The sequence below is a fragment of the Hippoglossus hippoglossus genome, chromosome 18 (genome assembly GCF_009819705.1).
Source record: "Hippoglossus hippoglossus isolate fHipHip1 chromosome 18, fHipHip1.pri, whole genome shotgun sequence".
NCBI classification, from domain to species: domain Eukaryota; kingdom Metazoa; phylum Chordata; class Actinopteri; order Pleuronectiformes; family Pleuronectidae; genus Hippoglossus; species Hippoglossus hippoglossus.
In genome coordinates, this window is record NC_047168.1 from 7,120,930 (window position 1) to 7,148,672 (window position 27,743).

At 41.9% G+C, this 27,743-nt stretch overlaps 2 protein-coding genes and 2 non-coding genes across 7 annotated transcripts; 1 reads left to right on the forward strand and 3 right to left on the reverse strand.

Moving 5' to 3' along the window:
• Positions 1 to 408: 408 nt before the first annotated feature.
• On the reverse strand, positions 409 to 18,065 carry spag17 (sperm associated antigen 17). 4 transcript variants are annotated; one of them, XM_034569438.1, is made up of 51 exons: positions 17,910 to 18,064; positions 17,433 to 17,567; positions 16,942 to 17,001; positions 16,660 to 16,788; positions 16,344 to 16,479; positions 15,829 to 16,017; positions 15,465 to 15,640; positions 15,089 to 15,235; positions 14,061 to 14,113; positions 13,807 to 13,900; positions 13,359 to 13,559; positions 12,361 to 12,465; positions 12,097 to 12,247; positions 11,711 to 11,926; positions 11,562 to 11,599; positions 11,340 to 11,453; positions 10,817 to 10,971; positions 10,630 to 10,730; positions 10,468 to 10,541; positions 9,973 to 10,108; positions 9,854 to 9,933; positions 9,610 to 9,724; positions 9,141 to 9,281; positions 8,837 to 8,941; positions 8,426 to 8,595; positions 8,232 to 8,334; positions 7,582 to 7,736; positions 7,313 to 7,427; positions 7,062 to 7,216; positions 6,767 to 6,887; positions 6,625 to 6,651; positions 6,218 to 6,543; positions 5,838 to 6,020; positions 5,572 to 5,696; positions 5,335 to 5,465; positions 5,062 to 5,195; positions 4,768 to 4,956; positions 4,366 to 4,479; positions 4,045 to 4,096; positions 3,697 to 3,787; positions 3,527 to 3,577; positions 3,144 to 3,237; positions 2,884 to 2,989; positions 2,614 to 2,653; positions 2,421 to 2,485; positions 2,083 to 2,219; positions 1,534 to 1,712; positions 1,372 to 1,432; positions 1,133 to 1,280; positions 598 to 762; positions 409 to 500 (listed from the first exon to the last, which is right to left on the reverse strand). In XM_034569438.1, the coding sequence occupies exons 1-51, from the start codon at positions 18,018 to 18,020 to the stop codon at positions 472 to 474; spliced, it is 6,228 nt and encodes a 2,075-aa protein (XP_034425329.1). In that variant the 5' UTR covers positions 18,021 to 18,064; the 3' UTR covers positions 409 to 471. The 4 variants fall into 4 exon arrangements, 3 of the variants coding, with proteins under 3 accessions (XP_034425329.1, XP_034425330.1, XP_034425328.1); XM_034569439.1 differs by having other exon boundaries at positions 8,438 to 8,595; positions 11,340 to 11,456; XM_034569437.1 differs by having other exon boundaries at positions 11,340 to 11,456.
• trnag-gcc lies at positions 13,154 to 13,224 on the reverse strand. Its single transcript has one exon. It is a non-coding gene; the product is annotated as a tRNA-Gly (tRNA).
• On the forward strand, positions 14,772 to 14,843 carry trnam-cau. Its single transcript has one exon. It is a non-coding gene; the product is annotated as a tRNA-Met (tRNA).
• Positions 18,066 to 24,325: 6,260 nt separating the features above from the next.
• LOC117752266 (DNA damage-inducible transcript 4-like protein) lies at positions 24,326 to 27,068 on the reverse strand. Its single transcript, XM_034569555.1, has 3 exons — positions 26,934 to 27,068; positions 26,669 to 26,800; positions 24,326 to 25,785 (listed from the first exon to the last, which is right to left on the reverse strand). The coding sequence occupies exons 2-3, from the start codon at positions 26,757 to 26,759 to the stop codon at positions 25,295 to 25,297; spliced, it is 582 nt and encodes a 193-aa protein (XP_034425446.1). The 5' UTR covers positions 26,760 to 26,800; positions 26,934 to 27,068; the 3' UTR covers positions 24,326 to 25,294.
• Between the last annotated feature and the right edge of the window lie 675 nt (positions 27,069 to 27,743).

Consider the following 27,743-nt stretch of genomic DNA (forward strand, 5'->3'; position numbering starts at 1 on the left):
GACTCACTCAGGTTTAACTGCGCAATAATCATTTCTATCTGTGCAATTCTGTTACACTGTATATTCTGTTACACTGTATATATTCTGATTACACTATATATTGCTTCTACTCTATGTATATTTATATATTTCCTTGTGCTTGCATTGCATGGCATGCAATAAATAAGTACAATACATTTATTACTTTCCTGATGTGTATATTTTTGACTGTCCTCTTTGCTGCTTCCACACAGCAAATATCCCCATTGTGGGACTAATAAAGTATTATCTTATCTTATCTTAAGTCTTTTAAAGAACACACAAATGTCCAGAGTTCATGGGTTAATAAGGATTTTATTTTGGGGAAAAAACAACAAAATCCATTCAAATGATTAGATTTTTGTGGAATGTACCAAAGGCCTGCACTGCTTATGATTTCTTAACATGTGAAAAATGAGAAATCAGATTAAAGATGGTGTTGTTGTGTATTCCTCATTGACTCGTGGAGCGATTCAGATTTCCTGCAATTTACAAACAAGAACAGGTTCCGTGATACTGATATTCTTTCTACTCAAAGATGTGTAGTTTTGGTTTAGAATTTGGTTTTAAGACACCGACCTGGTTTTGCAGCAGAACTGGTCAGGAGGGTATCGGGTCGTCTGTGTGCGACACCCTGACCATCTGGCAGACTGGAGGAGAGCTCGAGAACCCTGGAGCTTTTCTTTTTGTGTGCACTGGTGCGCTCCTTGAGCAAAATGTCATACAACCTCTCAGGAAGGATGAGTGAAACTGTTTAAGGACCAATATCATGCATCATTTATGTCACTACACAGATCTAGCTGATTGCAACTGTGGAAATTTCACACATTTTATTTACAATTAAACCTAAATTACTTCTGTTTCCTTCCTCGGAGGGAATTTTAATTAAAATGTTGAAAACAAGCCTATGAGTCAGACAACATGAAGGGATGCTGAAATGTGATTTCATTAAGAATTTGCAAATTGATAAGTCGCGAGGACAATACAAGGCTGAATAGTAGCTCATATGGTTCATGGACAAAAAACTAAGTTTTAGGAAAATACTTGAATCTATAACGAAAAGCAAAACTTTCTCCCCAAGTAAAAAGAAAATCTTAAGTTAGTGGAAGGATATTCGCAGTGACTGGCAGGAAGAAGATGTCTGTCTCAGTGTGGATGATAATATCCTGGGAGATGTGCTTTTTTGTCTCTACATCTCCTGGTTGGGATGTACACTTGGCAAACAGCTGAACCTGCAGTTCAACCTGCAACCCAGCAGCCACCTGGACAAATACGAGTTGATTTAGGAAAAAAGCTCGTTCAAACATGAGGATTAATATTTACTGTAATGATAAGATCCAGATGGAAACGTACAGGCCCAGGATTGTAGATGACACGGAGGCCTGTGGAAGGACGAGGCTGTTTCACGTGAAACCTGCAAGAGATACAGAGCAAAGTGGCCATGAATTCACCTGTGCCGATCTGAACTGCCTGTTTACTCAATCATTCAACCATCATCAGGATCCTCGTCCATACCTGCACGTGTCAACTCCCACGTTCTTCATCACCACAGTGATGGATGACGAGGTGCCCTCCTGCACTGTACCGAAGTCGACGGTGGACGGGAGGAGCAGGAAGCCCCTCACTACAACATTTGGATTGGTCAGAGAAATCGTTCGACACCTCCTCCTCAATGGCTCGTCCAATGATAGGAACTGGAATAAAAGGACACAAACAGAGTGTTGCGGGAATACAGGAGGAACAGTATTTGTTTGACAGTGATAGAGACACATGTGTATAGATACATATGTTGCATGATTACATGATGTCCAGATATGGTCTAAAGTGGCACATCTCCACCTCTAGAGGTCACTAGAGAATAACTTTTTAATATTCACAGGCAAAAAATGGATACAGTAGATAAAGGCTTTTCAAAAATAAGAAAGGTGTTAAAGAAACACTTGATTTTACTATTTCCGACATAATATTTTTACTAAATTAGCTGTGTAATGTAATTAAATATACAAATATTTGAATTTGGTCAAACACAGTTGATCTACTGACATTTAATGTGTGTTTGTGTACCTGTTGATTTGGCATACTGCGGGGTTTAGAGACGAGGATGGAGGTCGGTAGTCTGACTTTAGTCCTCCTGGGCTCTCCAGTCACATCCACCTGGACAGACTTATATGGCCCAGGTGAACCCCTCTGACTGCTTTCACCTGGCACAGAGACACACACAAGGACAGAGTCACTCGTTCATTCATATGTGATTTAAAGTCTAATTTCTGATGATGCTTTAAATAGAAATGTCTAGACAATATCTGAGAAACAGTCCGGCATTTGACACATCATCACTGGTGAGGTATCTGATTGGAAGATTCCTTTGAGCATGAAGTAAATAAGAAGGGCAAGGTACAAACCAGCAGTCTGAGGTGTGGGGTTAGTGGGTCTCCTCACAGGCAGCCCGTCACTTCCTGCTGCACGACTGAGAGGAAAATGATGTTAAGCAGTGTCGGAACAGCATTAATTAGACAAGTAATTTATGGAATAGTGAAAACCTAATTAAACAGAAGAAAAACAAAAAACAGTTCTTAGTATGCTTTTCATTATTACCTTGCAGACTGAGAAGGTGTTGGGTTTAAAGGTCGTGGGGCTGCAGTGACAAACACAAATACAGTAAATCATACAGAACGTATTTTAATCAAATCTACAATTATAATGCTTTTTAAGCAATTTGCCAATGGCTTTAAATTGAGTTTTACGTTATTTAAGTTGTGTTGAATTTAACTTGTGTTTCTCCCCATGGATTCCCAACAGGCCTCCCTTTAAAATGAGTTTCATCTTAGCAGCTATGAGTAAATCCTTACAAAATCATGACTTAACTGTTCTCCTGTGGAGCATCTTTCAGAAAGGCCTCAGCACAGTCTGACTTAGGGATTGGTGGAAGATCCATGGAGAGCCTCTTCATGTCTGGTGCTTGGTTCTGCAGCTGATTTGGAAAAAACACAAAGCTGCATCTCTAAGTGTACATTGTGCATTCCTCTATATGAATTCAGAAAGGTTGAATCAATGTGTTTTTAGACTTTTGACTTTTTAGCTACATACAATTATATACAAAATATGAAAGTGGACACATACAGTACCTGGTACAGTGGAATATTTTCTGGGTGGAAATATGGAACAATGCTCTTCCTTCTCAAAGCCGCTCTACAAGCCTTCTCCTCACACACCTCCTGTCTGACTCACACATGCATGCAGAGAAAATGACTGATGAGTCGATGGCTGCTAGCACAAATTGAATGTACCTGTTGCCATGGGAGTGCCATAATTTCCATTGTTTGTCCATTATCTATCCTGCAATCATCTCTTAGTAGAATTGCAGTTGCTTCAGTATGCTAAATATTATAATAATTCTCTTCAAAGGAGAAACACAGCAACAGCCATATGTATTCCCCTGAGACAATAACACATCAAATATTTACTTCAAATGTAATTTTAGTGCATTAATGTGTGACTTTATATTTACCTGTATTGTGCATGTTTTTCAGTCCATTTTGACTCCTTCACATTAACAGAACTGAATAGGAGAGTAGGTTTAAAAATACATATTATAGTTTAAACCTTTTCAAATATGTAGAACTGTCCTTTAAGAGTGTTATTTCATAAATGCACATGTTTCACTTTAATCTCTCTTACCTGTCACTATCTGCCGAGCCTGTGCTTTTGGAAATATCCGGCTGTTGATCTTGAGCTCCAATACCTTGGCTGTACAGATTCCCAATGTCCACTGTGGATACACACAGAAGAATTTAGAGGAAGTGTTTGTGACACACAACTGAAGTGAAACAGCTGATAAAGTAACTTGACTAAAAACAACTTATCTTCACTTTACTTTGACAAAAATTAAGTAATTTATTGAAAACAAACAATATTTTGATGATTAACACATTGGTATCATTAGTCTGATTCCAGTCCAGTTCCAGCTGTTACAATCTTTCACATAATATACAAGAACCAACACATCAACACACAAAAGGTGCCCACCTGAAGTCCTCTTCACAAAGGTGGGATTTGTATCCTCTTTCTCTCTGAAAGACTGAAAAATACACATAATTAATTTTATATATATATATATATATATGTGTGCGAGTGTGAGTGAGTGTGTGTGTGTGTGTGTGTGTGTGTGTGTGTGTGTGTGTGTGTGTGTGTGTGTGTGTGTGTGTGTGTGTGTGTGTGTGTGTGTGTGTGTGTATGTGTGTGTGTGTGTGTGTGTGTGTGTGTGTGTGTGTATGTGTGTATGTGTGTGTGTGTGTGTGTGTGTGTGTGTGTGTACGTTTGTCTGTGTGTGCGTGTGTGTGCACTGACCAGGACCAGATTGAGCAGATCACTGGCATGGACACTCTCCTTATCAGTGCGAGGGTTTTTGACCTTCATGGCTTCTGATCGCTGATCCCTCTCCATCAAGCTCTCGATGTATTCCTACAGTCAGAGCAACATTTTAACATCTGTTACAATCTTGTGAAAAAATTTCCATAAAAGTCAAAACTTAAAGTAATAAAAATAGGATCATTTTCAGGTGTCTGCTCCTGCTGTAACCCTTTTCCCTCTAAACCAAGAGATAAGATAGTCTTAAATGTTCTCTTTAATCTGCTTGGTTTAGCAAAGCCATTGTTAGCATTTCAGTGCAATAAATATAAAACTTAAAAGTAAAAAAAACACACCACCTCATGACCATTTTTAAAAGAAAGGATGCTGGGTGAGTTCTACCTTCAGTCGTGCATCTATAGTATTTTTGAACAGCCTGGTAAATGGTTGGTGCTGGCACAGTTCCCTCATCTCCAGGACTTTAGGGGAGCCCCGGACATGTTGGTGCTGTGCTGCAGAACCCCCGGGCCACTCTCTCAGAGTCAGACCTCGTCCCATGTTGGTACCAAATGCAGGACCTCGGCTTTTCTTCTGAGAAAGAGAGAAACACAAAGAAACTGGAAAGTGTCAGCGATTGGCCCTGAGTGTGTTGTTTGCCTGTGCGTGCATGTACAATGGGTTTGTGTGTGCCAGTACCTCTTTTCTAGGGAAGTCACGCCAGTTGCGGTTTCTGAGGTTTGGAGGGGTTATGTCAGGGTTCTGTTTCCCTAGCATCCACTTGGAACACACACTCTGGTGACTGGGCTTGAGGATGGTAATACCAAATTCATCTGGGAGCACAAATGCACAAATTAAAGCACTAAAGAATGGCTCCATGACACCATAAAACCTTCTTATTGAATCCTCCCCTCTGAAATACTATTGTATGATCATTGTATTTCCTAATTCAAATGATATTGAGCAGTGCACCTTGTGTGTCCGGCAGTGGTTCCTTCCGCACTGCTACGGTAGGGTCAGAGTACGCCTGGTAGAGCAGCTCCTCCACAGTTTGAGAGCGCAGCAGTTCAGTACCTGAGCCGTCCTCATGTACCAGAAACAGCCTGCAGGACGAGATACTGTATGTTTTCAAGCTTTAAGTAAAACCCCCATCCATATCCATTCCATCTCACACTATTAATTATAAGAGTCATATCTATGGAAGCCCACCTAGGACAATGTTTTTCATGAAGCCTGGACACTTCCCGGTCTTCCTCTTCCTTTTCCTCGTCGTGTTTCAGCGTGCTCGGAGTGGGATTGACGTTCAGCACTGATACCTGCCCATCCTCCATCACCTGCAACACAGTTTGTCATTGATTCCAACTTTTTGCTGAAGTAAAGACGATGGGTACATTTCTGTCGCATCATTTTAAAGTTATTTCTTTATTTTTCAGAAGAGCTGCTTTCTCAAGATTCGGATACAGATGATAACTGACCTGGAAGTGGTTCCCATCAGCGTCTGTAATATCACAGGCCACTTTGTCTGTGTGACTCATGGTGTAGCTTCCTGGTTGGTTTGTGGGAGTATCACCCATCGGACTGGGGGTTACAAGTGGGTCAGAGGAGTAGACACACTTGCCGTCACTTTGGATCTGCAGGAGCCCGTTGGATGGGAACACCTTGAATGCATGAAACAAACAAAAGAAGGTAAACAGAGAGATGGGTTTTTAAATCGATGATACTGCCTAAGATAGTCTGTCAACAGAGACTGACACTGTGGTGCTGACTGATATATGTAGGCTAAAAACACTCATTTCCATCAAGATAATCCAACTTTTCGTTAAAAAAAAAACATATTTGGCATAAACATCCCCACCTGATAGGCTCCTTGGTTGTTCCCAGTGATGACAGTTCCATCAGCCAAAAAGACGTGAGCCGTGTGTCTCTCTGGATACATCACCACTGTAGCGCAGCCCTCCTTCTCCACCAACATCACTCTCTCTTTGGTCGACACGCTACCTTCATCAGTTTCACATGGGCGGGTCTCACCATTCTCTTTTGCAAACACACTCTCCGCACCATTCTTACACAATGCATTTTCATCACACTCCCTTTCATCGCAAACGTCCTCACACGCCATCAACTCTGTACTATCGTTCTCCTTGCCACATGCTTTCCCTGCATTGTCCCTGCTTTTCTCGTCCCCAGTGTTGCAGGTATCCTGACTGCACATGTTCTCAGTGATGTTGTCGTTGCAGCCGCATACACATTCAGAAGGGGTGTTAAGAGTCACACTCTTATGCTGCTCCTCTGGAAAGGTAGCAGACACAGGGACTCAGGTCAAAAAACTATACTTGGCTAAAAGATTTAATTTGTGAGTGCAGGTTTGTTTGACTGGTTGCTGTGTGCACTGTCTGCTGGTCACCTGTGTTTGATGGTCTTTCTTGGTGGAGACTGGTGATCCGGGTTCCATCTGCATGATCCACAACTGAAGATCCATCTGAGTTCTGGACAGAAACCACCAGATCCTCCCTGCTCAGCATCACCTGACACAACAACACATGCCAAGCTCAACCATAGTGTAGAATTAGTGTATCAATGTCAGACTGGGCCCTGTGTCTCTGACAATTTTGAAACAACAACTCTGCACATAAATATGTTTGTAGCATCAATACAATGAACAAGTAATCATGATAACCTGAGTAATACTGCACTCTTACCTCATGAGTTATGGAGTCCGTAGCCTTGAAGGCGAGAACAGGGGTGGTGGGTAAGTGTTTGTGTGTGGTCCCCACTGTGCAGATGCGAGCCCCAGAGGGAGTCGTAGTTAACCAACAGCCTCTCTGAGCATCAGCCGCCTTCTCTTTGCTCTGTTCTGTACACAAAAGGTACAAAGACAATCTGACACTGGGTGTCATTGAAAATGATACTTGATTATCTTCACAGCGGGGGGGCTGCACTGCATTCTGACCTTTCATGTTGACTTTAGCTTCATTAGGAGTGTTTTCCTCCTTGACCTCAGAGTCAGCCACCCACACTGGACCACCATCCTGGCTGAAACTGACCGACCCATCTGCAAACAGCACCTGCAGTACACACAGATGAAGCTAATGGTTTGTGTGCCTGTATGGGTGTAATGTCATCACTATTAATAGATAGGAATCCTTGATGTTGGGTACAACTACCAGTTCTAAATTTGTTAGCATGTTTGCCTCTTTATGAAAATGTGTGTATGTTTACCTCTGTGGACCCATCTCTCATGTAACGGATCACAGCTCCCTGGCTGTTGACAATGCGGGACAGTTCCTTGGACAAGGAGGGGTCCAGAAGCTGCCCCACCCCTCCCCTACCACGGAGAGGAAAGCTCTGTCTCACCTGCACCTCTGAGGACTCTCCTGGAGGCAGAAATTATGTGATAAATATTTGAGAGTGAATACAGGAGGGAATATAGTGGTAATGGAATATGATGCACAGAGGATGCATTCATTTAACACAACCTTCTTCCTGTTTTCATTTACACTATTTTTTAGACATCAAAATAAGTGGCAATATCCTCTTGAGTGTATGAGTAGGTAAATTTAGACATATTAAGTTATTACTCCAGATTAAACTCCTTCTGATTCATTATTTCATTTTCACGAGGTCCCCAAAATACAAAGATGAGTGTCGAAGGGTTGACGCAACAGTTAAAACAGAGTTATATTGCTCCGCTAATGAGTTCTGTGATATACAGTTACTGCAGTCAATCTAGGAACACAATGTCACGGCTCTTCAATTTGATTTGTATTCTCACCTCAAAGTACACAAGCCTTTTGTAAGAATGTGAGGAAACACACACCTGAGAGCGAGCGTCTACATACTGTACATGTATAACACTGTGTATAGCTGACCTGGAATATCCTCTCTCAGAAACTGCAGCAGGAGGCCGTTAGGGACAGACAGGTTGACACTGTTGAATGGAATTGATGGCCGTGCCGGCTGGCCTTCACACAACTTAGACCACAAACAAACACATGGTTAATATTACAACAATATTGTTCTTGGTTAAGATGTACGTGTGTGTCCTTTTGTGTGTTTAATGCACGTTTTGTGAAACCTGGGACTCTTGAGGACTGTCCTGGCTGGATGGGATTTGTGTATTGACAGGATCTGAATCCAGGTCTGTATTCTTGGAGTCCTGGGAGGAGGAAGAGAGAGGGGCAGGGACTTGGGTGGTTGCGTCTGTGATGCCCCCGTCTGTTTCCTGGGTATTCACTAGAACATCACCAAACAAAACACTGTCAACAGCTTTTTCAGTATGTGCCTGCATAGTGAAGAAGATTCAGATATTTCCACCCCAAACATAATCATAAGGATATCTGGAACATTAGCAATCATTGCGTTATAATTTAACAAGAGAATTGTTTTCAACATTGAGTAAAGACTGGAATACTTAAATGCAAATTAAACTTCACAAAGGCGGAAAATTTGATGAATGAAAATATGAAACTACCACCTCTGCATTCTCCTGTGGGGCCATAGAAACTGTATGAGAGGTGAACTCCGTTGTTTAGCACCGCTGTGAGGGAGCCCTGCTTCACTCTTTTCTCCACCACAGGCTCTGAGACGAGAAATGATGTGAACACAGAATCATTCACGGGTCATCTTAGTTTGTTCAACTGTACTATCCACAAAATAACTTTAAAAACATTGGAAGTGTGGATGAAAAGAATCCTAAAATTACAAAACACTTTCTCACGCAGCCACCTCTCTGGACTCAGGGTGGTCATTTTTTTCTGTGTTGTGTTTAGCGTCTTTACCTTTACAGTCGTCCTTTTTGTCAGAGGTTTCTTTTTTGGGGGGCTGAGAGGGAGGTCTTGCAGGATGAATAACAACCTGGTTGATGTGTGTGTAGAAATGATGTCCATCCTTCTTCACAGCCAGTTTCATTAGGCAGGAACCTGGATTGAAAACGGCACAAAATGCATGGGAGATCACCAAAGCACCAGTCAACCACTAGATGTCAGTGTTGAATAACTTCAATTCACTGTTATTCATTCAGCAAATAACTGTACTGCCTCTGCCAGTTAATTCCTTTATTATACAAATGTGGCTGTAGAGGGAGAAATGTTGAGGGAATACTTAAGCTCAGCACAACAAAATTCCCTGTATGTATTTCTTTGTAATGATCTCTCAACATCTAAGCTGTTTGCTGGTATGTGTCCTGAACTGACGTTGGTTTGATTAATTCTGGATGTCAGCACGTTCCTTGTGCTTCTTGAAAAATACCTTCAACATAGGTGATATTCTCCACAGTGATGTGTCCTCCATCTGAGGGGAAAAGGTGCTGGAGACGACCTGACACATGGATCAACATCCCATCCATGCTGTAACCTGTGAAACCCTACACACCATGCACACATAATGATGCATTACTTGTGAGAGGAAACAACTGATCATCTACTATCTGTTTTTATCTTTAATGCAAACATAAAGGCGGCTGATTAATATGTTTCTGTGTGTGTGCCCTCACATGAAAGCGTTCCTCCGTCTGATGCAGCTCCTTGTTTTCCTCCCCAGGGGGCACTGTGGAGGACTCTATGGGGGTCGTAACTGAGCGGTCTGCTGTCTCGGCTCTGCTGTTCTTGCCACCTGACACATTTTTATCATTCTTGTTGTCCGTCGTCTTGGCCTCCTCCTTCGGCTTCTTGCCTTTCGGTGTATTCTCCCTCTTTGATTTCTTGTCCATCTCCTCCTCCTTCAGCCGCTCCTGCTCCAACTTCAAGGCCTGTAACATCATGCTCACATCATTATAAACTGCATTCAACGTGTGAGAAACTACAAGTAATGATTGGAGATTTGAAGAGGTCTATCTGGTCCTGTTCTATTATTAGTAAATAGATGGGAGGATGTCACGGCTGATTTAGAATTGGGTCAAATTGATGCACTGATCTCAGCCAAACCATTCATATTTGAAGTGATCAGGGACTAGACTTTTAGACTGCTGTGAATATGTCTGAAACAAAACATGATATTGCATCCTTCTATGTGATCAAGAGGTAACCTGGTTGTACAATTCTTCCTCAGTTTGAGGAGTGATGTAGTTAGGTGCATGATTGCAGCAATCGTGCGTCAGTTGGTACGAACTTTAAGAGACTCTTTTCTGATGACAGGCTCCAAAGTGTCCTCCTCCTCCTCTGCAGAATCTTTAACCTTTTCATCTAGTTCAGGATAAACAAAGATTGCATTTGTACGTATGGTATTAAATCAATTATTATTGTCAGAGCCTTGTGTCGAAAGCTGCAGCACCTTCTTGAGACTCAACACTGCTGTGTTGAATTGCTTCTCTCTTTAATTCCTCCTCTCTTGTCCAATCCGATATGATATCAGTAACATGTTCCAGATACTTCCTATCAAAAGATAACAGAGTTCAGTCATTTGTTTCATTCTCACACAGAAAAAATCATGATGTTACAATGAGAACTTGCAGTCTGACCTGAACTTGACATCAGTGTGAAGCACTACATCCCAGGATTCCTTGCACTGGTAATGGAGACTTTTGGGATTGTGGCAAAAAATGTACCGGATGTTATTGTGGCTTCCTCTGAAAGTGTCAAGGCAGCAGTATTCCTCTGATGCAACCTGGAGTACCTGTGCATAAACAATAAAACAAAATTTAATTACACAAATTGTATGGTGGTAGAAGTGTTTTTCTTTAAATCTTGAGATGTACAACATGCTGCTCTTGTGTATCACCTTAAGTGTGTCTCGTTTGTTTTATAATTTATCCCTGAATTTTACAGTGTCGGCAACTTTTCTCATTTAAATCCTCCCTGCAAAGAGAACTCAATAATGAACTAACCGAGGTATGCTAATCTGATGCTGTTTAGGGTTAGATCTGATTAGAGGATTAGGTCTGAACACAATTAGCATATTTAACAACACTAATAAGGTGAGCAACACGTATGGCAGGCACAACTGTTTACTCATGCTGACAAAGGCAAGATAACAAAGAACACCTGTGGGAAGATCGAAGGGTCGTGGTGTTCTGCGTAATGCCAGTCAAACAGAGACCTCAGCCTACAGCTCTGGATGTCAGATAGCTCCAGATGGGGACACACTCTCTCACTGAACTGCTGGAGAAAGAAAACCCACATGAAACACTACTGGGAGGAAAACATGCTCTTTACTTAATTACAAAAATGTCAGAGGCTGCAGTAATGAGAAGATTTGAACAATACCTCTGTGTTACCAGGTTCCTCAGTGAGAAATGTTGGACCTATAATTGAAATAAATTATGAGGTATAGTAGTAGAGATGGACATACATTTGTATGTAACCAAATATCACAACATCACAGTTACTGAATTCACCAAACAAAGGTAACAAACCTTTAGTCTTTAGTTTGTGAGGCAGCTGTTTAGCGTATGATTGTGGGTTGTCCCAGGGGATTATTGTGGGTGTCTCCTGCTGCTGTGCTGGTTCCAGTGTTCCCTGTGTTCCTGCAGCTTTCTGTAGTACACTATTTTGGTCCAGTCTGGTCAGTGGCATAGTTTCAAACACACTCTGATGAAACAGACGCTCCACCTGGGGCCATGACACAACATCTGCAGGATGACATCACATTATAAAGGTCATTCGCAAGCCGACCAATCGTGAGCTTTCTCCAAGAAAACTGAGGCTGACCAATATCTTCCTGATTGATAAACATTACATTATGTAAATTATAGGTGGGTATTTATTGAGGTGAGTGCCTTTGATAGTTTCTGAACCTGACCATCTGTGCAGTAGTGTTGCAGCTGCTGTTTGATGGCCATCCAGCAGGAGCTGCTCTTTCTCGGATCAGCCACAGAATGGATCAGCTCCCAAACTGGAGTCGACTTTATCATGGACAACTCCACCGCAGCTGGATCAAAACCCTTCACAGTCTATGAGAAAGTCATATACACACACACAAACATACCATGTATGAACACCCTTGTGGTGACAGAGAGATTACACTAACCATACATATCAATTAAAACAGAAAAGATCTATTTACATTGATGTCCCTCAAGCGCAGTGCCCTCTCATCGTGGTGTCTGATAACCAAAGGGTCATCCGACTTCTTCTTGGTCTCCTCTGCTCCAAACTTCTCCACTAGTCTCTAAACACAGAAGATTTAATGGGGAAATCCTTCGTGAATCTTTACAGTTCCAATTAACAAGTAATTCTCAATCTGGGTTTGGAGACCAGAGATTGGGTGTATTAGGTAAACAAGTGGAATAAAGTAAAACATCAAATAAAGCAAATCAGCTTCTGTCATAATCCAATCGTCATTTTAAAGCAACTCACACTCCTTATAATGTGACATTGATAACAACTTCTTTTTTTAATCTTGTAGCACTGAGTATGTGATGACTGTACCATCTGCTGATGACAGCTAAGCTCTACAGTTCTGTCACTAAGGTGGTAGACTGCAATAAAACATACCTCTCCTCACATGGACCAATACAGTGGAGAAAACAAACAAAGCTTTCAACACATTCATTATAAAAACATCTGAGATTCTCTCTTGTGTCAATATACTTGTGTTGAAACAAAAGCAGGAAATGAGAGATGAGTGTGATTGCCGGACACATGCTTTATGTCTACTGTGGAGTCCGGTCTCAGCCATTTCACCCTCCCCCTCACAGACATCTCAGCCCCCTTCTTTTCCATTTGTTCAGTGAGACACTCCTACCATGACGCAGTAGCTGCTACGCTGCTCTGAGGGCCTGTAACACGTTCTACTCACTGTAACATAACCTAGTCTCAAATTTCACAGATCCTCCTCCCGTTAAAAAGGTTTGTGATGCATTGGCCGGGAATCGAACCCGGGCCTCCCGCGTGGCAGGCGAGAATTCTACCACTGAACCACCAATGCTACACATACACACAAGTATGATGTCAGAGAAAAAAACCTACATGTGTATACAGTTGTATGTGTATGCACAAAGGTTGTGGGACTGTTGGTTTATCAGGATTACCAGTGTAGTTTGATGTTATGGCCACTCCTACCTTCTTGTCTCCCTCACTCTGTATCACCGTCACTAAGCCGTCTAACATGCGGCTTCGCTCCTCTTCTGTGTGCACCAGAGGCAGGCAGCTCTGGAGCATGTAGTCGACCAGCTCGCAGTCTAACCAGGAAGCATCATTGGGCTTGGGCTTCTTCGCCATGCGAGACTGTGTTAGGTCAGACTGCTCGGAGGACATCACCACCTGAAGACAAACACACATTTGGTGAAATCAATTTGGGGTTTAAGGAAGTTCGACGAATATCCACTGCTCAGTCTTGTTTCAGTTCTGAGACTGGGACTACACAGTCAGATCGCTCTGACACAGAGCCCAACAGAATCGATCATCACATGTGCCTGACAAAAGGGCAATGGTGCTCAGTAAAAGTTACATAATGTTGCTTTAAATGCTCCAAAATCATGGTCTGGCCATACACTCATAAGCCACAGACCTGCTCCAGCATACAGTGCATGATCAGGGGCACTGAGCAAGCTTCAGTTGGAACCAGGTTCAGTAGGTCGCTATAATAACGCATGTCCGCATCTGTAGAGAGAGGAGGCAGTTGGGTCCACAAAGAAGAGAGGATAGAAAAGAAACAAGCTACTTTCGTCATTCTAGTTTTTAAATTAAAAAACACACAAGCATTTGCCAAAAATACATGAGGGCAGAGAAAGGTTTTTACCTTGGCCTGGCAGGTTTTCGTCCTGAACTGTCTTCTTCTTGGAGTTTGGAGTCGTGGGGGGAAGGGTCCGCGCAACCTAGCAAGAGAAACACACAAAATACTCAAAGTAATAGGTTTTGATATATTGAGACTATGAAAACAAAAGGCAGCCAACTGATTACAGTTCACTGGGCAGATTAAGATAGCTGATGATACTGTATTTCAGACTGTATGACAATGAACACACATCACTATGATGATCACGGTGGGGAAAGCTATTAGATCCCTATGACTTCAGCAGCTCTTTCCAATGTTTTACCTATTGCAGTCACGCTGGATGTTTGTTAGTGTTGCTGTTTTACAGTACCTTAAGCAAACAAAGACATTTTTGTGGTTCCTGCTTATTCAATACTTTTTCTGTTTATTTATTTTTAAATTTTTTTAACTTACTTAAAACACAAGTGATGTTTAAAATTACAATTTACACTAAACTATTTTTATGATGTTTTATCTACCAAACAATTAGTCTGCAGTGAAGGCTACAATCAATAGCATCAGGCAGGCTGACATTACTCACTACTTGATTTTAGTTCACACAAAAGGTGCAATCCAAGCCAAAACAAATACAACTTGATAAAAGATCATGTTGTTAGCAATACTACTTCTAACACTGACTGCATAGTGGTGCTACAGCAATCCCTACTCTGTTAGCCTGTGAGTCATAAAATGAGTTCAACAAAGCAACTGAGCTCAGCAGCAGAGTGGCGCAGCGGAAGCGTGCTGGGCCCATAACCCAGAGGTCGATGGATCGAAACCATCCTCTGCTAAGGTTTTTTTTTTTTTTTTTTTTTGGGTTATTAAATGAAGAAGTGTGATAGAGTATCTTAGGGGATTCAACAATAACAGCAAAACAAGATATTTGAAGACATCAAAATGGGCTGAGGGAATGCATTTTTAAAATGTTTGAATGAGGAAAATAATCTACAGTTAATTAATAAATAATAAAAATAATCCTTAGTTGCAGGTCTGTCATGTGGTTACACTGATTGTCATGTGTACTGTATGTGTGTACCTCTTTACGCTGAAAATCCAACCCGACAACAGTGGGTACATTGATGAGCTTGCTGTTGTCTAGGTAGTGCTGATGCTGCCTGCGCCAGTCCAAACAGTCATAGAGGAGATAGGCAACACTGTCAAAGACTTGACTTCCCAACTCCAGCTGGACACACACATTAAACCCAAACAAAGATGGGAATCAAAATCAAGTCAAAGGCAACATCAGACAAGTAAACACAGTGAGACACAGACATTGAGAAGACAGAGGCTGAGAGTGATGAAAAGGAAACGGCAAGAAGGTGAGACAAAACACACACCATGCAGGAAAAAGACGCAATATTTTACACGAGAAAATCAATACTGAGAACGTATCTAGAAAACATATATCTCACCAGAGAATCAGTGTTCCGTGGCTGGGTCGACGGAAAGAGATCTGGAACAGTGTAGCTGAGCTGAGCCACATTGTGGAGCTTGGAGTCGAATGGTGCGCTGTCCAAAACTGGTCTCAGGGCTGCCCAGAAAAGATCCACTCTCCTGGCCCGTGCAGCCTGCTCCATGCTGTCCGAGTCTGTGATTTATTGAATCAATTCAGTCCTCAAATATATTTAAATGAATCATCTCAACTGTAAGTATGAGATATTTACTCCGTAGATTATGTACATTGATACGTTTGAAAGCATGGCTAAGCTTTGCACTTTTAACTTGCCTCATTCAATGGGTAAAGAGGGAGATACACAAATACTGAAAGATATTTACCTGCATCCAGCACTGGAGATGTACTCGGACTCTGCTCGTTGCCCTCAGACGTGTGTTCTTTTTCCTCTGAACACACTTTGATGACATTGGCTACATGTACACCAATGGCATCAAGGATCCAAATCAGGTGGGGCTGGTGGAAACCCAGCACCAGAATGTAGTGCTGAGGACCATCTTCTGGCTCATCTTCTGCACCCACACACATATATAAACACAAAAGTATGTTAATACATGTACACACACGAGCTCTTGTGTATAATAATTTCTTATAATTTTTTACATATTAAAAATATCCCCCTACTCATTGCACTGCTGTGGTTGATTAATAGTGTTATTTGATGTTTTGTTGTGTTTGCGTCGTGTGTGTTTGTGTGTGTGTGTGTGTCTGTGTGTGTGTTGTCACCAGTTAGGAGGAAGTGTATGTGTGGTGGTTGTCAATAAAGTGCACGTTCAACCAATTTAGATTAGTTATTTCTTTGTCCAATAAGATTTGTATTTACTGTCTGAGTTTTTACCTATGAATTTAGGTGGCTCAACGTCATCCCTGCGTTTGAGTTTGGTTTTCTTCTCCTGGGGAGGCGGAGCCTTTCCCTTTTTGTCAGGGCCCTTGTTGACAGGGGTTGAACCAGCCTTCGCCATCTCTTCCAGAGCCTTAAACAGAAGGGGACACAGAATGACACAAAACTGATTGGCAAGCAGCTTTTCAGTGCAGAAAAAAGATTCAAGAAACATGGCTTTATAGTTTACCATAACCTGAGTGGAAATCCAGTCACAATCCAAGACTGTTACTAAACCTTTAACACATGCAACAGTGTCACATTTAGCTCTCACCTGCTCAGCCGCCCTCCTCTGCTGATCAGTGGTTTTGACCTGAAGCAGCTGGAACTTCAGTATTTTTGCCATCAGGTCACAGGGAATCTCTTCTCCTGCATCCAACAGCACCTTGGCAGACTCTGCAACCTGCACATATGAAAACATATAAGTCACAAAAGAGCAAAGCCTTTCCACAAATGCAAAGATTAAAGCACACAAACAGTTTTTTTTCAGACCACTTTCTAATTAAAAATTATAAAATCTCTGCTAGTTACCCCTCTAAGACATCTGAAAACTCACCTCATAGAACATGGGGGTATCATCATCTCTTTTTGTTTTTGGATTCCCCAATTCCTGGATCTGTAATAAAGTTGGACAGAAGAATATTTACAGTTTACAAAATACAATGAGTTAGAGTGGCACTCACTCATTAGGTAGATCAGTGCATAAATGAGATGATACAGTCAGTACAGTGGGACGTGCAAACAAAGTTGCAAATAATGTGATAAAAGCTGAGATTTAACAGAAACAGAGAATGAATGTAACTTTTTATAGACCAAACAATTAGTCAGCAGTAAAGGCTACACTACATTGTGACACAAATATTACAAAATCTAAGCTAATAACTGTATTTTTCAGAGTAATCTATCAATTTATGATTTTAAATATGCATCATAGCGGGCACAAGATGTTAAAAGACAGTGAGTACGAGCTTTGTTACTATTGTGACCTAATGGGAGAGAAAACAGCTAGGAGACACAAATAATAATTAAAATTTTTAAAAAGTTGACCATTGCAATGGTGCTGTCCAGGGTCAACGAGGTGAACAGTTTGCGTTGAGGCGGCTGTACGGCCAGAGCCTGGATCAGCTCGTCATCCTCCAGACTTCCCCCAACCACAAAGGACACACAGGCCCGCCACGAGTCCTGGAAACGAGTAAAGACAACATGATAACAACATCATCCAGGTCATGTTTGCATGTTTTCATAGGCCTCTCCATTTCAATTTCAAGAGTTAATTGACAATCACATGAATAAAGTGGGGAAACTGCAAAGACGGGCCTGAGTTTCGTTCACGTTACGGTCTCAAGAAACAGTTTGGAAGATGGATCCTGCTTTCGTGTAGCATTTGAAACGCTGTAGCTAGCGACACCGGCCCCGCACCAGGTGAAGCCAGGTATCAAGAACACAAGAGCCTTCGCAGTTTCACTTTGTGGGATTAAATATGAATATTTGTGAACAGGTCAAACCAGGAGAAAGAAAACCAACCTCTTCAAACTGGGCTCCGGTGAGACCAGCCTCCCAGTTCGAGTTGACAGGTTCTTCTCCAGCTGCGTTGGGCTTCTTGGCGGAGCCCTTCTTACCGGCTTTTGGTGGCATTTCAGTAAAGGCAGGTTCAAGTCGTGGCAGCGGTGGATCGTAGAGGCACTTCCGGTGGCAACAGAAACTGCCGCTGATATGTAAAGGCCGCTGTCGTTGTTTCCACACTGTTTAAAGAAGCTGCCTTTGATAACACCAGTCTATGGAGGCCACACAGTTTAGAGGCAGCGGCTTTAGTTGCCACACAGTTTAGAGGCAGCTGCTTTAGTTGCCACACAGTTTAGAGGCAGCTGATGTGATTGTTGCCACACGTGTGTGGGGGCAGCTGTCACTGCCACCACACTGTCTGAGAGCAACTTAAGCTGTTTGTGATTTATTCAATGAGATACTGGTTTATGAAAGTTTATTGGATAGTTTGTTAGCTCTCGGGGGGGGGGGGGGGGGGGGGGGGTTGGACTCAAAATTAATCAAGAAAAGCTCCACATCTATCAGATCCATATGCATGATCGTGGTGTCTATGGATAGGTGGGAACTCAAAGACTGTATTCCCAGTATCAGCTACAGTGTGACTGACAGCTATATAAACGAGCATGTTTCACAATACAAGTGAAGAAATACAGATCAATTATTCTTGGTTCTCAGAGCAGTAACACGCTGATAAACATTCATAAACTACGTATAAATCTCAAGGGAATAAGTCAGCTGCCACGGTTTGAGCTTCCTGTCTCTCTGGCATTTCTTAAACAGTCCCACAGTTACCGAATAAAAAACATATTTAGAGTCAAAACCTGCCAGAAACTGTTCCTGTCCGCGTCGCCCGGTGCTTGTGTTGCCCCTGGCAACCGCGAGGACAACAGGTGAATGAAAGTGACGCTTCCTGTAGCTCTTCAAAAATAAAAGCACGACCACGTTTTAATTTCAATATTAAAGGTATTCCTCACAAAAAAATGAAAATGCACTCATCATCTACTCACCACTATGCCAGTGGAGGGGTGGGTGAAACGGAAAACGCAAAAAAACAAAAACTCCCCGTTGGGGTTTACAGACACTTGGATGACACCACAGGATCAGTATGGAGGCATTTCATTTTTCCTTCTGTTTTTTTTTTTACATTTGAAGATGTGGTCACCAGTTACTTCAATTGTATTGGATTTAGCTGCAACACTGCAACCCCTGAAACTCCAGAAGTGTTTTGTGGACTCAAACACTTCACCCACCATCTGCATAGCAGTGAGTAGATAATGAGTGAATATTCATTTTTCGGTGAACTATCCCTTAAAGTAGTAATAACTACCTGCAATAAATATTTGTTAGGATTTTTTCCACAAAATATACCTTGTTATGTTTTTGTTATGCTATATTTTAGGTAACTTTCAGTGAAATGTTGTTATTATTTTTCTCCACCAGATGGCAGTAAGATCCCCTAGGAGACAAATGCACAGGGACAAACCATCAATCCACAAAATTGTGTTAAAAATCTAAAATACAAATACACCTGCTGCTATTTTAGTGTTTTACATAAATTCGAGTTATTTTCTCTCAATATAATACCATTACATAAGAAAGTAATCCAAAAGCTGCTACCACATGGCAATCCAAAAGTTAACCAATACTGAGAGTAGTTTATCGGTTCAAACGTAGAAGCAGACATTATAATGAGCAACTCTCTTTGTTCCTGTTACTGAATGAAGAACTTGAGCCACAAAAGTGATCGACATTATGTAAGGCTGATTTGTTTTCGGTGCCAGAACTTAAGAAACCAAAGCGTCCCAGGAATGAGGAACTGAGCAAAGTAACAAGAACAAAGGTTCAATTATAGTAACGCAAATAAGAAGAGTCTGATCTAATATACATGAAACTGAATCTGGAGTAAAATGTAAATCTAGTATTCACAAAACGCAGACAATGCATCACAAGGGATTTAAGCGCGGCCAGGTTTTATTTAAAGAAAGGAAGCTTTTGAATGTTAATCAGGTGAATACTGAAGTGGAATAAATATAAAGATACTGTATTAAATGAATGGAAATGAAGAGAGAGGTGAGAAAGGGTTTGTGGCAACTTTCTCCCACCCACTCCCAGGCAACAAGGATTTCATAATAATGATAATTTGCCTTTTTCTTTTATAATGCTTGCCAATATAATTCTGTTATTAGAATGGAAAAGACAATTCTTATTCTTATTGTTTTTTTGCAATTCAGCTGATATTTCAAGAGACTCAATGACGTCAGAGTTGAACTTTGACCATTCACAAGGGTCAAACTGTCGACTTAGTTCATGTTTACTTTGGGATTTGTCCCCAGCATAAACAGATACTGCGAATTATATTCCCTTTCCCCTAAAGAAACCTATTTGTGCTGTGCATTCTCAATGTAATGTGAAATAATCAAATGCGTCTGTCACAATTCATCATTGCTATTATAAAAAAATCTTATGCACAATATCTCTGCAGCAAAACCATGCTTTCACATGGATTCCCAATGTAAGGGGACCATTGTTGTGGCGGTTACTTCACCCTGCAGGCAATGACCTATTTCCACTATAAAAGGTTAAAAGTGAGACAGAAGCCACTGGTCTGGTGCCAGAGAAATCCACGTCTGAAGCCAGCAGTGCATTAGTTATGGAGGAGTTGTCTGCTCCAAACCCTCCAGAGGCAGCACCCAACCAAGGTCACACACCAGCCAGATAAACACTGTGGTGAAACTTAAGTGACACTCATTCACACAAATAGCAAACGGCATAGCAACATCTCAAAATATACATATTCTTTTAGGCTTTACGCTGCTGTCAAACATGTGCATCATGTGTCTGTTGGGGCTATTTTGTTTCATTTAACAGCAACAGAACTGGTTTATTTAAGAACTTCACCCTCTTGCTACTCAAACAAATGCATCTTACAGAAGTTAAAGTAATCTGATCAGAGCAAGAAGTTCTCGACTTTAAATGTAAAACCCCAAAAAACATACTGGAGCCGCTAAAATGGCAAAGGAAAACAGGACACAATGTTATTGCCAGTAAAGTTGGCGATGCTTAGCACCTTGAGGTTTCAAATCATGTGCTCGGAAACTGCACGGCACTGTATTTAGATGCTCTTTAAAATATCAAGCAGCTCGTGAAGCATCATTCAGAGGGTGGACTTTGATTGACACATGGACGTGAGGGAAAAACAGAATAACGAGAAAAATAGAAACTTCAATTTGTTCTGTGCAAATGTGAAATGCATTAGTTGCTGTTGAGTCATCTCTATGGGCAGTTCTGAGGCTCATTTTGAGCTGCTGCACTAGACTGTATGATATTTAAATGTTTCTTAATATTTTGTACCTGCAGATCCTGCATGTAAACAGGGTGGAGCAAATCTACAGCAGTAGAAAGACATTTCAGTTTAACTGTGCAATTCAACAAAAACTGGAATTGATCTCAACAATAAGATTAACTTTTTATGTAATGTTCATTGCAGGGATATAACTTGATTACATAGCTACACTACATTAAATTAAGCCAAAGTGTCTCAGTCGCCACCTGGTGGCTGGCTGCAGAATAGATCATAAGCCCCCGAATTCTCCGTGTTAGTGAATGGGACAGTAAAAGTCAATGTTCACATCAAATACATTTTCTCAAAGATGCTTTCTGTTATTTAAGGTAGTTCCTATCACACTGATGTTGACCAAGGGCTAATTCTTCCTTTAACTTTGGTTTTGATTAGTTATTAAGTGCTGTGTAAATGTGGTGAAACGAGATGATTGACAGCTGAGACCAACTCGCGATTGGTCAAGTGCACATACCGGCAGGGCCTCACTGTTGAGCTCCATCCCCTTAATCCCTACTGCGCAGACTCTGGCCCCAAACATGCAAAATGGCGGCCATCACATCCAGGAAATCTTGGCTTCATTTCTGGATGGTGGAAGGAAATCGAGTCTGCATTGACCATCTTTAGAAATCGTCTATGGCCCACAGTCATGCTTGCTGCCCTCTGTGTGTGTTTTATCTTTGTGTAGTGTGTTAGCATGCTATAGTTTAAAAAAATGAACAGTAAGATATCTTAAATTAAATAGAATGCTACAATATCTTAGCTACTCCCCTTGTGTCCATATATTCGATTAAGCCTGACAGCATTGACTATGAGCACTGTCCCTCAGCCTGTGTTTACTCCTGTCAGTTCGCACTGAGGCGTCAAAGTGCCACTCGGCAATGCAAAGTGATTTCAAATTCCTCTCAGCAACATCACACGTCGCCAGCTCCGGTGGCAGCAAAAGGCCGTGGAATGCTGGAGTGTAGGAAAGATTTGAATTTCAATACCCAGGAACCATGTGATACAACGTCAGCAAAGAGCAAAGCGCGAGCTCATGTTTACTAACCAGAGTCACAGTCTCTCTGGATGGAAATATCACTCTCTGTCAAGGGGGAGTGAGTGTTTTGATTTGTTAGTGGCTCGCGACCCAGGACCATAATGAAAATGACATTATGTGGTCTGATAATATAAGCATTAAGAGTATTATTCTCCAAAGTCATAAACTATAACTATCAATTATACTTCTCACCTTAGGTACACTAAAATAGATTGATATTAAAAAGTTAGATACATGAAAACAAGTCTGATCAGATCAATTTTGAATATCATGCAGATTAACATGAAGAATAAAGATGATAATGCACAAAATGTATTGCAAAAAGTAATTCACAATTGACGTTTTTTTCTATGCAGATTATACACACAAACTCTTCAGAGACAGATAACATATCTCGATCATAAAATAAACCCAGTCCCAGGGTGACAGGCATGTTCCCAACTTCATCAGATAACCACCTTCCCAGAAGGAGGCTGTTGTGAGGCTCAGGAAGGAAACATTAATGACGCCCAGCTCGTCTCTTGGTAAACAAACAGCCTTATCCAGTGACGCCCATGGGGGGGGGATAGAGCAGCAACCTGCAGCTGGTAAACATGTGAAGGCCATCAATGTCATGTGCTGTTTAGGCAGTGCACGTATGACGGGGAAAGACCTATTTCCCAACATGGAGGTGTCATTTAAAACCCCCACACTGTGAGGTGAATCGTGTTGACACTGAGGTTCTCCAGTGCCACCAGTAGAGGCCTGAGCTGCAGTGAATGAGCTGCCAGGCCGTGCAGCTCCGATTCTTTGGGCTGCAGCAGCATGAAAAGGCCTTCAGTACTTTTCCACGAAGCACTGGCCATGTGTGTCCCTCAGCAGGAGCATGAGCTGCCTCCGTCTTTCTTTGGACATGCAGCACAAAAACAAGGATGTGAGACACTGTAAACATCACACGTTAAAACGAAGATTCTCATAAAGCGTTGAAGGCTGGATGAAATATTAAGGTACTGATTTATAAAGAAATAGTTTTTGACAATTTGAAAAAACAAACTAGTTTGCTTTCCTTCTTTTTGCCCCTAATGACATTTGTCATTCAGTATACAGTACAGTAGTCATAGGGTTAAATGTAAGTCTGCACAGAGTTGTATATATTCATGGGCTCCACAATGCAAACTTGTATTGCTGGCCCACTTCAGCCCAGCAAGGCAAAGGGACAAGGCGACGGCACGTACGTGTGACACTGGGTAAATAATCACTGGTGCTTTGTCCCGTCACAATGACGACGATGCATCTTTGCCAAGATCATGTGCTCCGGTCATCAGTCCACTGAAACCATGTCAGCCTGTTCTCGTTTGTGCAAGAATGGCAGCGGACTGCGCGATTGGTCTAATTTTATATAATCAACAAAGAGTAGTTCACCATCGTGTCAGCAGCCAACTTACTTTAACATCCACAGAGAGACAAAGATGAGGGTGAATTACAGAAAAGGGTCTCGGGCTCAAATGTCACACGCAGGTGTCAAAGTCTTCGATTCATCGGACTCATTAGTATGGTTCACAAACGGAGGCCCTCAAAATCACTATGGAGACACCTCCATTAAAGAGAGTGAGAGAAATGTCACACAAACTCTGCAGGTTCACACAAGCAGCTGATGTGCCGATATAAACAGCTGCAGCCGTGCACAAGGAGCAGCTTGTGCACGGTGTTGACCCCGACAAGGATTTATTGGAAAATGTAATATTCCCAAGAGCAATTAATGAATCCTTGATGGGGTCATTGTTGTATTTTCCGATATGATTCAGACTGCTCTTGCAATTACAGATGTGTATTAAGACGTTTTACAGTAACTGCTGGTGGCGGTTTTTTGTCAAACCAGTGATGATGCATAATGTTCTTATCTGGTTTGTTCTCCTTAAAAAACGGCTGCATTGTGCCACTGCAGCCTGCACGGCAACAGCTCCAGGGTATGAACACCAATGTTGTGTGGGTGCTTAACAATTATTCAGACAAAACGAAACACAGAATCAGGCCTACAAATGTAATTTGAGGTTTACATTTTTTTATTGTCTAATAGACAAGGCCTAGTTTTCCATCAACAAGTACAAATGGCACCAAAAACATTTGAAAAATTACTGGGAATTCACAAAGAAAAAAAAATAAATGAAAAAATTCATTGCACATCCCAGTGAATGGATGACATAAAAACAATTTGCTTTTACATTTTGGTGAACCATCCTTTAAATAATCTATAAAGTTTCTACATTGAAAAAGGTGTGTCTGGGGGAGGAGGGTATAAAATAATAATAAAAAAAAGCAATAAAACATTTATACTAAACGTACACACATCTGTGATCGGAGTGAAAAAAAGGACATGACATTTAAGGCATCAACATTCCCTTAGTGCGAGAAGCCCACACCAAGACAGCAGCATCTTCACAAGACATCGTCTTAAAAACATCTGTAGCCCAAATTACAGCATCGTACAACAATAGCTACATATGGCCCCCAAAGACTAAACTCAGTCTCCTATTCAAGCCTCGGTGCGTTTACTGTTGCTGAACACATTCAATGCATCTGGAAACACTCAGATGCATCAACAAAGTGGCTAGTGTCTTTAACAAAGTGCACCCACAGCATGTCCCTCTCAAGCATGTTGATGTGAACATAGCTTTACATTCATCTGCAAAATGTACCATCTAAAATTGTGTTTGAGTAACAATCGTTCTTATTGGGGAAAAAAAACAACAACATTCAGGATATCACAATGTTGCTGATAAAAATGCACTTTTAGAAACACTGAAGCCAAATGCAAGAACCATCAGGCTCATTTGTGCACAAACGTTTAAACTTTAAACCCCCAAGCTGCAAACTGACAGACGGTCTACGAGCAGCTCAACCTGTACAAAAACACTGTAGAAAACATGACACCATCAGCAGTGTCATTTACATTTGGGCAGAAGTGCGTTTACCCACAAGAAACTCTACACCCACTCTAATCCCTCCCATAGTTCAGCACTCCTCCACCACGGTACCAGCCGAGGAGGAGTACAGTTTTTTCTTGACAAGACGGAAACCTGGACTCAACTTAAGCACATGCCTGAAAGTAGGGGCAAAGCAGGTTCCCATAAAGAGGAAGTCCCGTAGGCTGGGCCAGGCGGTGCCGTCCTGCTTGAACACAAGAGTCAACTCAAACGTGGGCACCACGGTGGCATCGTACACGATGCGCTCCAGCCGCTTGCAGCCCTTGTCCAGCTCCAGGTGGACGTAGAGGACGCAGCCGCGCAGGCCGCAGGGCTCGCACGACGCCAGCCGCAGGACCTCGCAAGCTATTCTCCGAGTTAGCTTCTCTGGTACCAGCACAGAGGAGCAGTGCAGCGTCGTCTTCTTGGCTCGTGACAGGCAGTTTTCAAACTGCTTGGCCAGCTGTTGACAGGTTCTGTCCTCAGCCACATCTGCATTCCTGTGGGGCTCAGCCAAGCAGTGATCCCAGAAATCCAGTTCTGAGGAAACAATGCAAGTTTCACATTTAGGAACCAATGCCACTTTACATGTAAATAACATCAAGTACCAGGGGGAAAGATGCTGGCAAAACAACATGCACAAATCATGTTTGATGTCCATTTCTAAGTACTGACCCACAGTAAATTACACATACATACGTGGTTAAAGTAAGTGATCCTAGGGATGGGTGATATGGGCCCAAATGTTAAGATAAAGATTTTATACATTGATAATTATCACAATAAATGTCACATTTCTTTCAAGTTTAAAGATTGAGTTTTGTTCTTGAGTGAAGTTTGTGGTTTTTAACTCTTTATGAGCAGAGAAGTGACACATTTTACAAACCTGAGGTGAAACATGGAAACAAACATGTTACACCTCCTCACTGTGCACGAACAATGCATAAGCAATAGATCAATACGTAGAGGATTTTGCTATATTGCCATTCATCAAATATATAATATCATTATCCTAATTGATCTGCTTTTGCATCCCCTCTGGTGAGTGTGTGTCAGATTTGCATGAGGGGAAAAAAACAAAAACATCTCAGACAAACTGCTCGAACATACAAAACATAAATAAGGGAATCGAACCAAAGACAATACAGGTGAAGTGCAGTGTCATCATCCTGCTCTGGTCACTAGTAGACGCAGTTAGTGGATGAGCTGCGCCTCTGTGCAGAACCAGGCTACAGGGATGACTTCATCTTCCTTGTTGTTGGCTCCCCTCACCCCGCCCCTCCGCTGCTGCAGCCATGCACCACACACAGTGATAAACAAGCGCACCGCCGCTGGAAGTGTCCCGAAACTAGCCTGTTAGCTCCAAAACACACAAACACGGAGAGACAAACAAACAAACAAACACACAAAACACAGCTTGTACCTTTCTCTATGCAGCTCTGGTCACATCTCCTGTCGACCAGGTCGGAGATGCACTCGCTGCTCTTGGTCTTCAAAGTGCTTGTGGCGACCATGGCGGCGGTTCCTCCAGGAGTTTGTCTTTAGCTGAAGCTGCCTGAAAGACACACAGCGACACGTCCGCGTCAATTAAACACGGGCGGCTAATTACAGCTGGTTTGACACTGTCACACATTAGCGTCACTGCTTTCAAGCTAACAGCAGGTCGCTCCGGATATTAAACCACTCACCTCCAATAATGTCCAGAGGAAACACACAGCTTCTCATGAACAACACACACAAACACGCACGCTGCTTTGTTTCTGTCACTTGTTCACAAACACGCACTGACTGCAGTAGGCAAACTTCTGGGGGCTGCTTATACCTTCCTCACAGTCAGCTGACCAGAAGGTTTGACCAATCAGAGCGAATGTCCCCACGCCAGGCTCCGCTCTGCCCCGATTGGCTGCAAAAAGGCCTTTTAATTTAAATAGTTGACCAATGGCCGGGGGGAATATTTTGGGTTGCTACGTGGACGGGGGCAGACTGCTGGCTGTCGTCTGGATGTTGTGGAATCATGGACTGTATATAAAGTATGTGGAGTAAATATAAAGTTATACCCAGCATATATGGAAAATCAATAAGCTGAACATATGTACAGGACATAGATGGGATTGAAACTTCTCTCTGATCCCCGGTGTAAACATATGTAGACAGAACATGCTTTAGTCTAAGGATAAGAGAAACCTGTATTGCATCATACGCCTTTGATTAGACACAAAGCCTCACACATACATTGTTGGATTTATTCCCCTAAGGACAATCTACATTTTTAAAACTGAGGCATCCAATCCAACGTCAGAGATCTGCAGCAAAACAAAGCAGTATTAGTGATTGCCATATGGAGAAAAAAAAGTCTTTCAAAATAGAAGTTTGGAGGATGACATAGCTTCTGAGTTCACCTCCCACTGGGATGTAATTATGTGCAAAATAAGCAAAACCTTCCCCGCATGTCTAAAATATATAAAAGCAGACATCTTTGGCTTGTTAGCGTCTGATGG

Bases quoted from the DNA above. Each gene is read 5' to 3' on its own strand.
- spag17 (XM_034569437.1), bottom strand. From the start codon at position 18,020: ATGCCACCAAAAGCCGGTAAGAAGGGCTCCGCCAAGAAGCCCAACGCA. The intron at 14,114-15,088 runs GTACACACATAC...TTCTCTTGCTAG, and splicing joins TGGATTTTCAGCGTAAAGAG to GTTGCGCGGACCCTTCCCCC. The intron at 4,097-4,365 runs GTCAGTGCACAC...TGTATTTTTCAG, and splicing joins ATCTGCTCAATCTGGTCCTG to TCTTTCAGAGAGAAAGAGGA.
- LOC117752266 (XM_034569555.1), bottom strand. From the start codon at position 26,759: ATGGTCGCCACAAGCACTTTGAAGACCAAGAGCAGCGAGTGCATCTCC. The intron at 25,786-26,668 runs GTACAAGCTGTG...TTGTTTCCTCAG, and splicing joins CCAGAGCTGCATAGAGAAAG to AACTGGATTTCTGGGATCAC.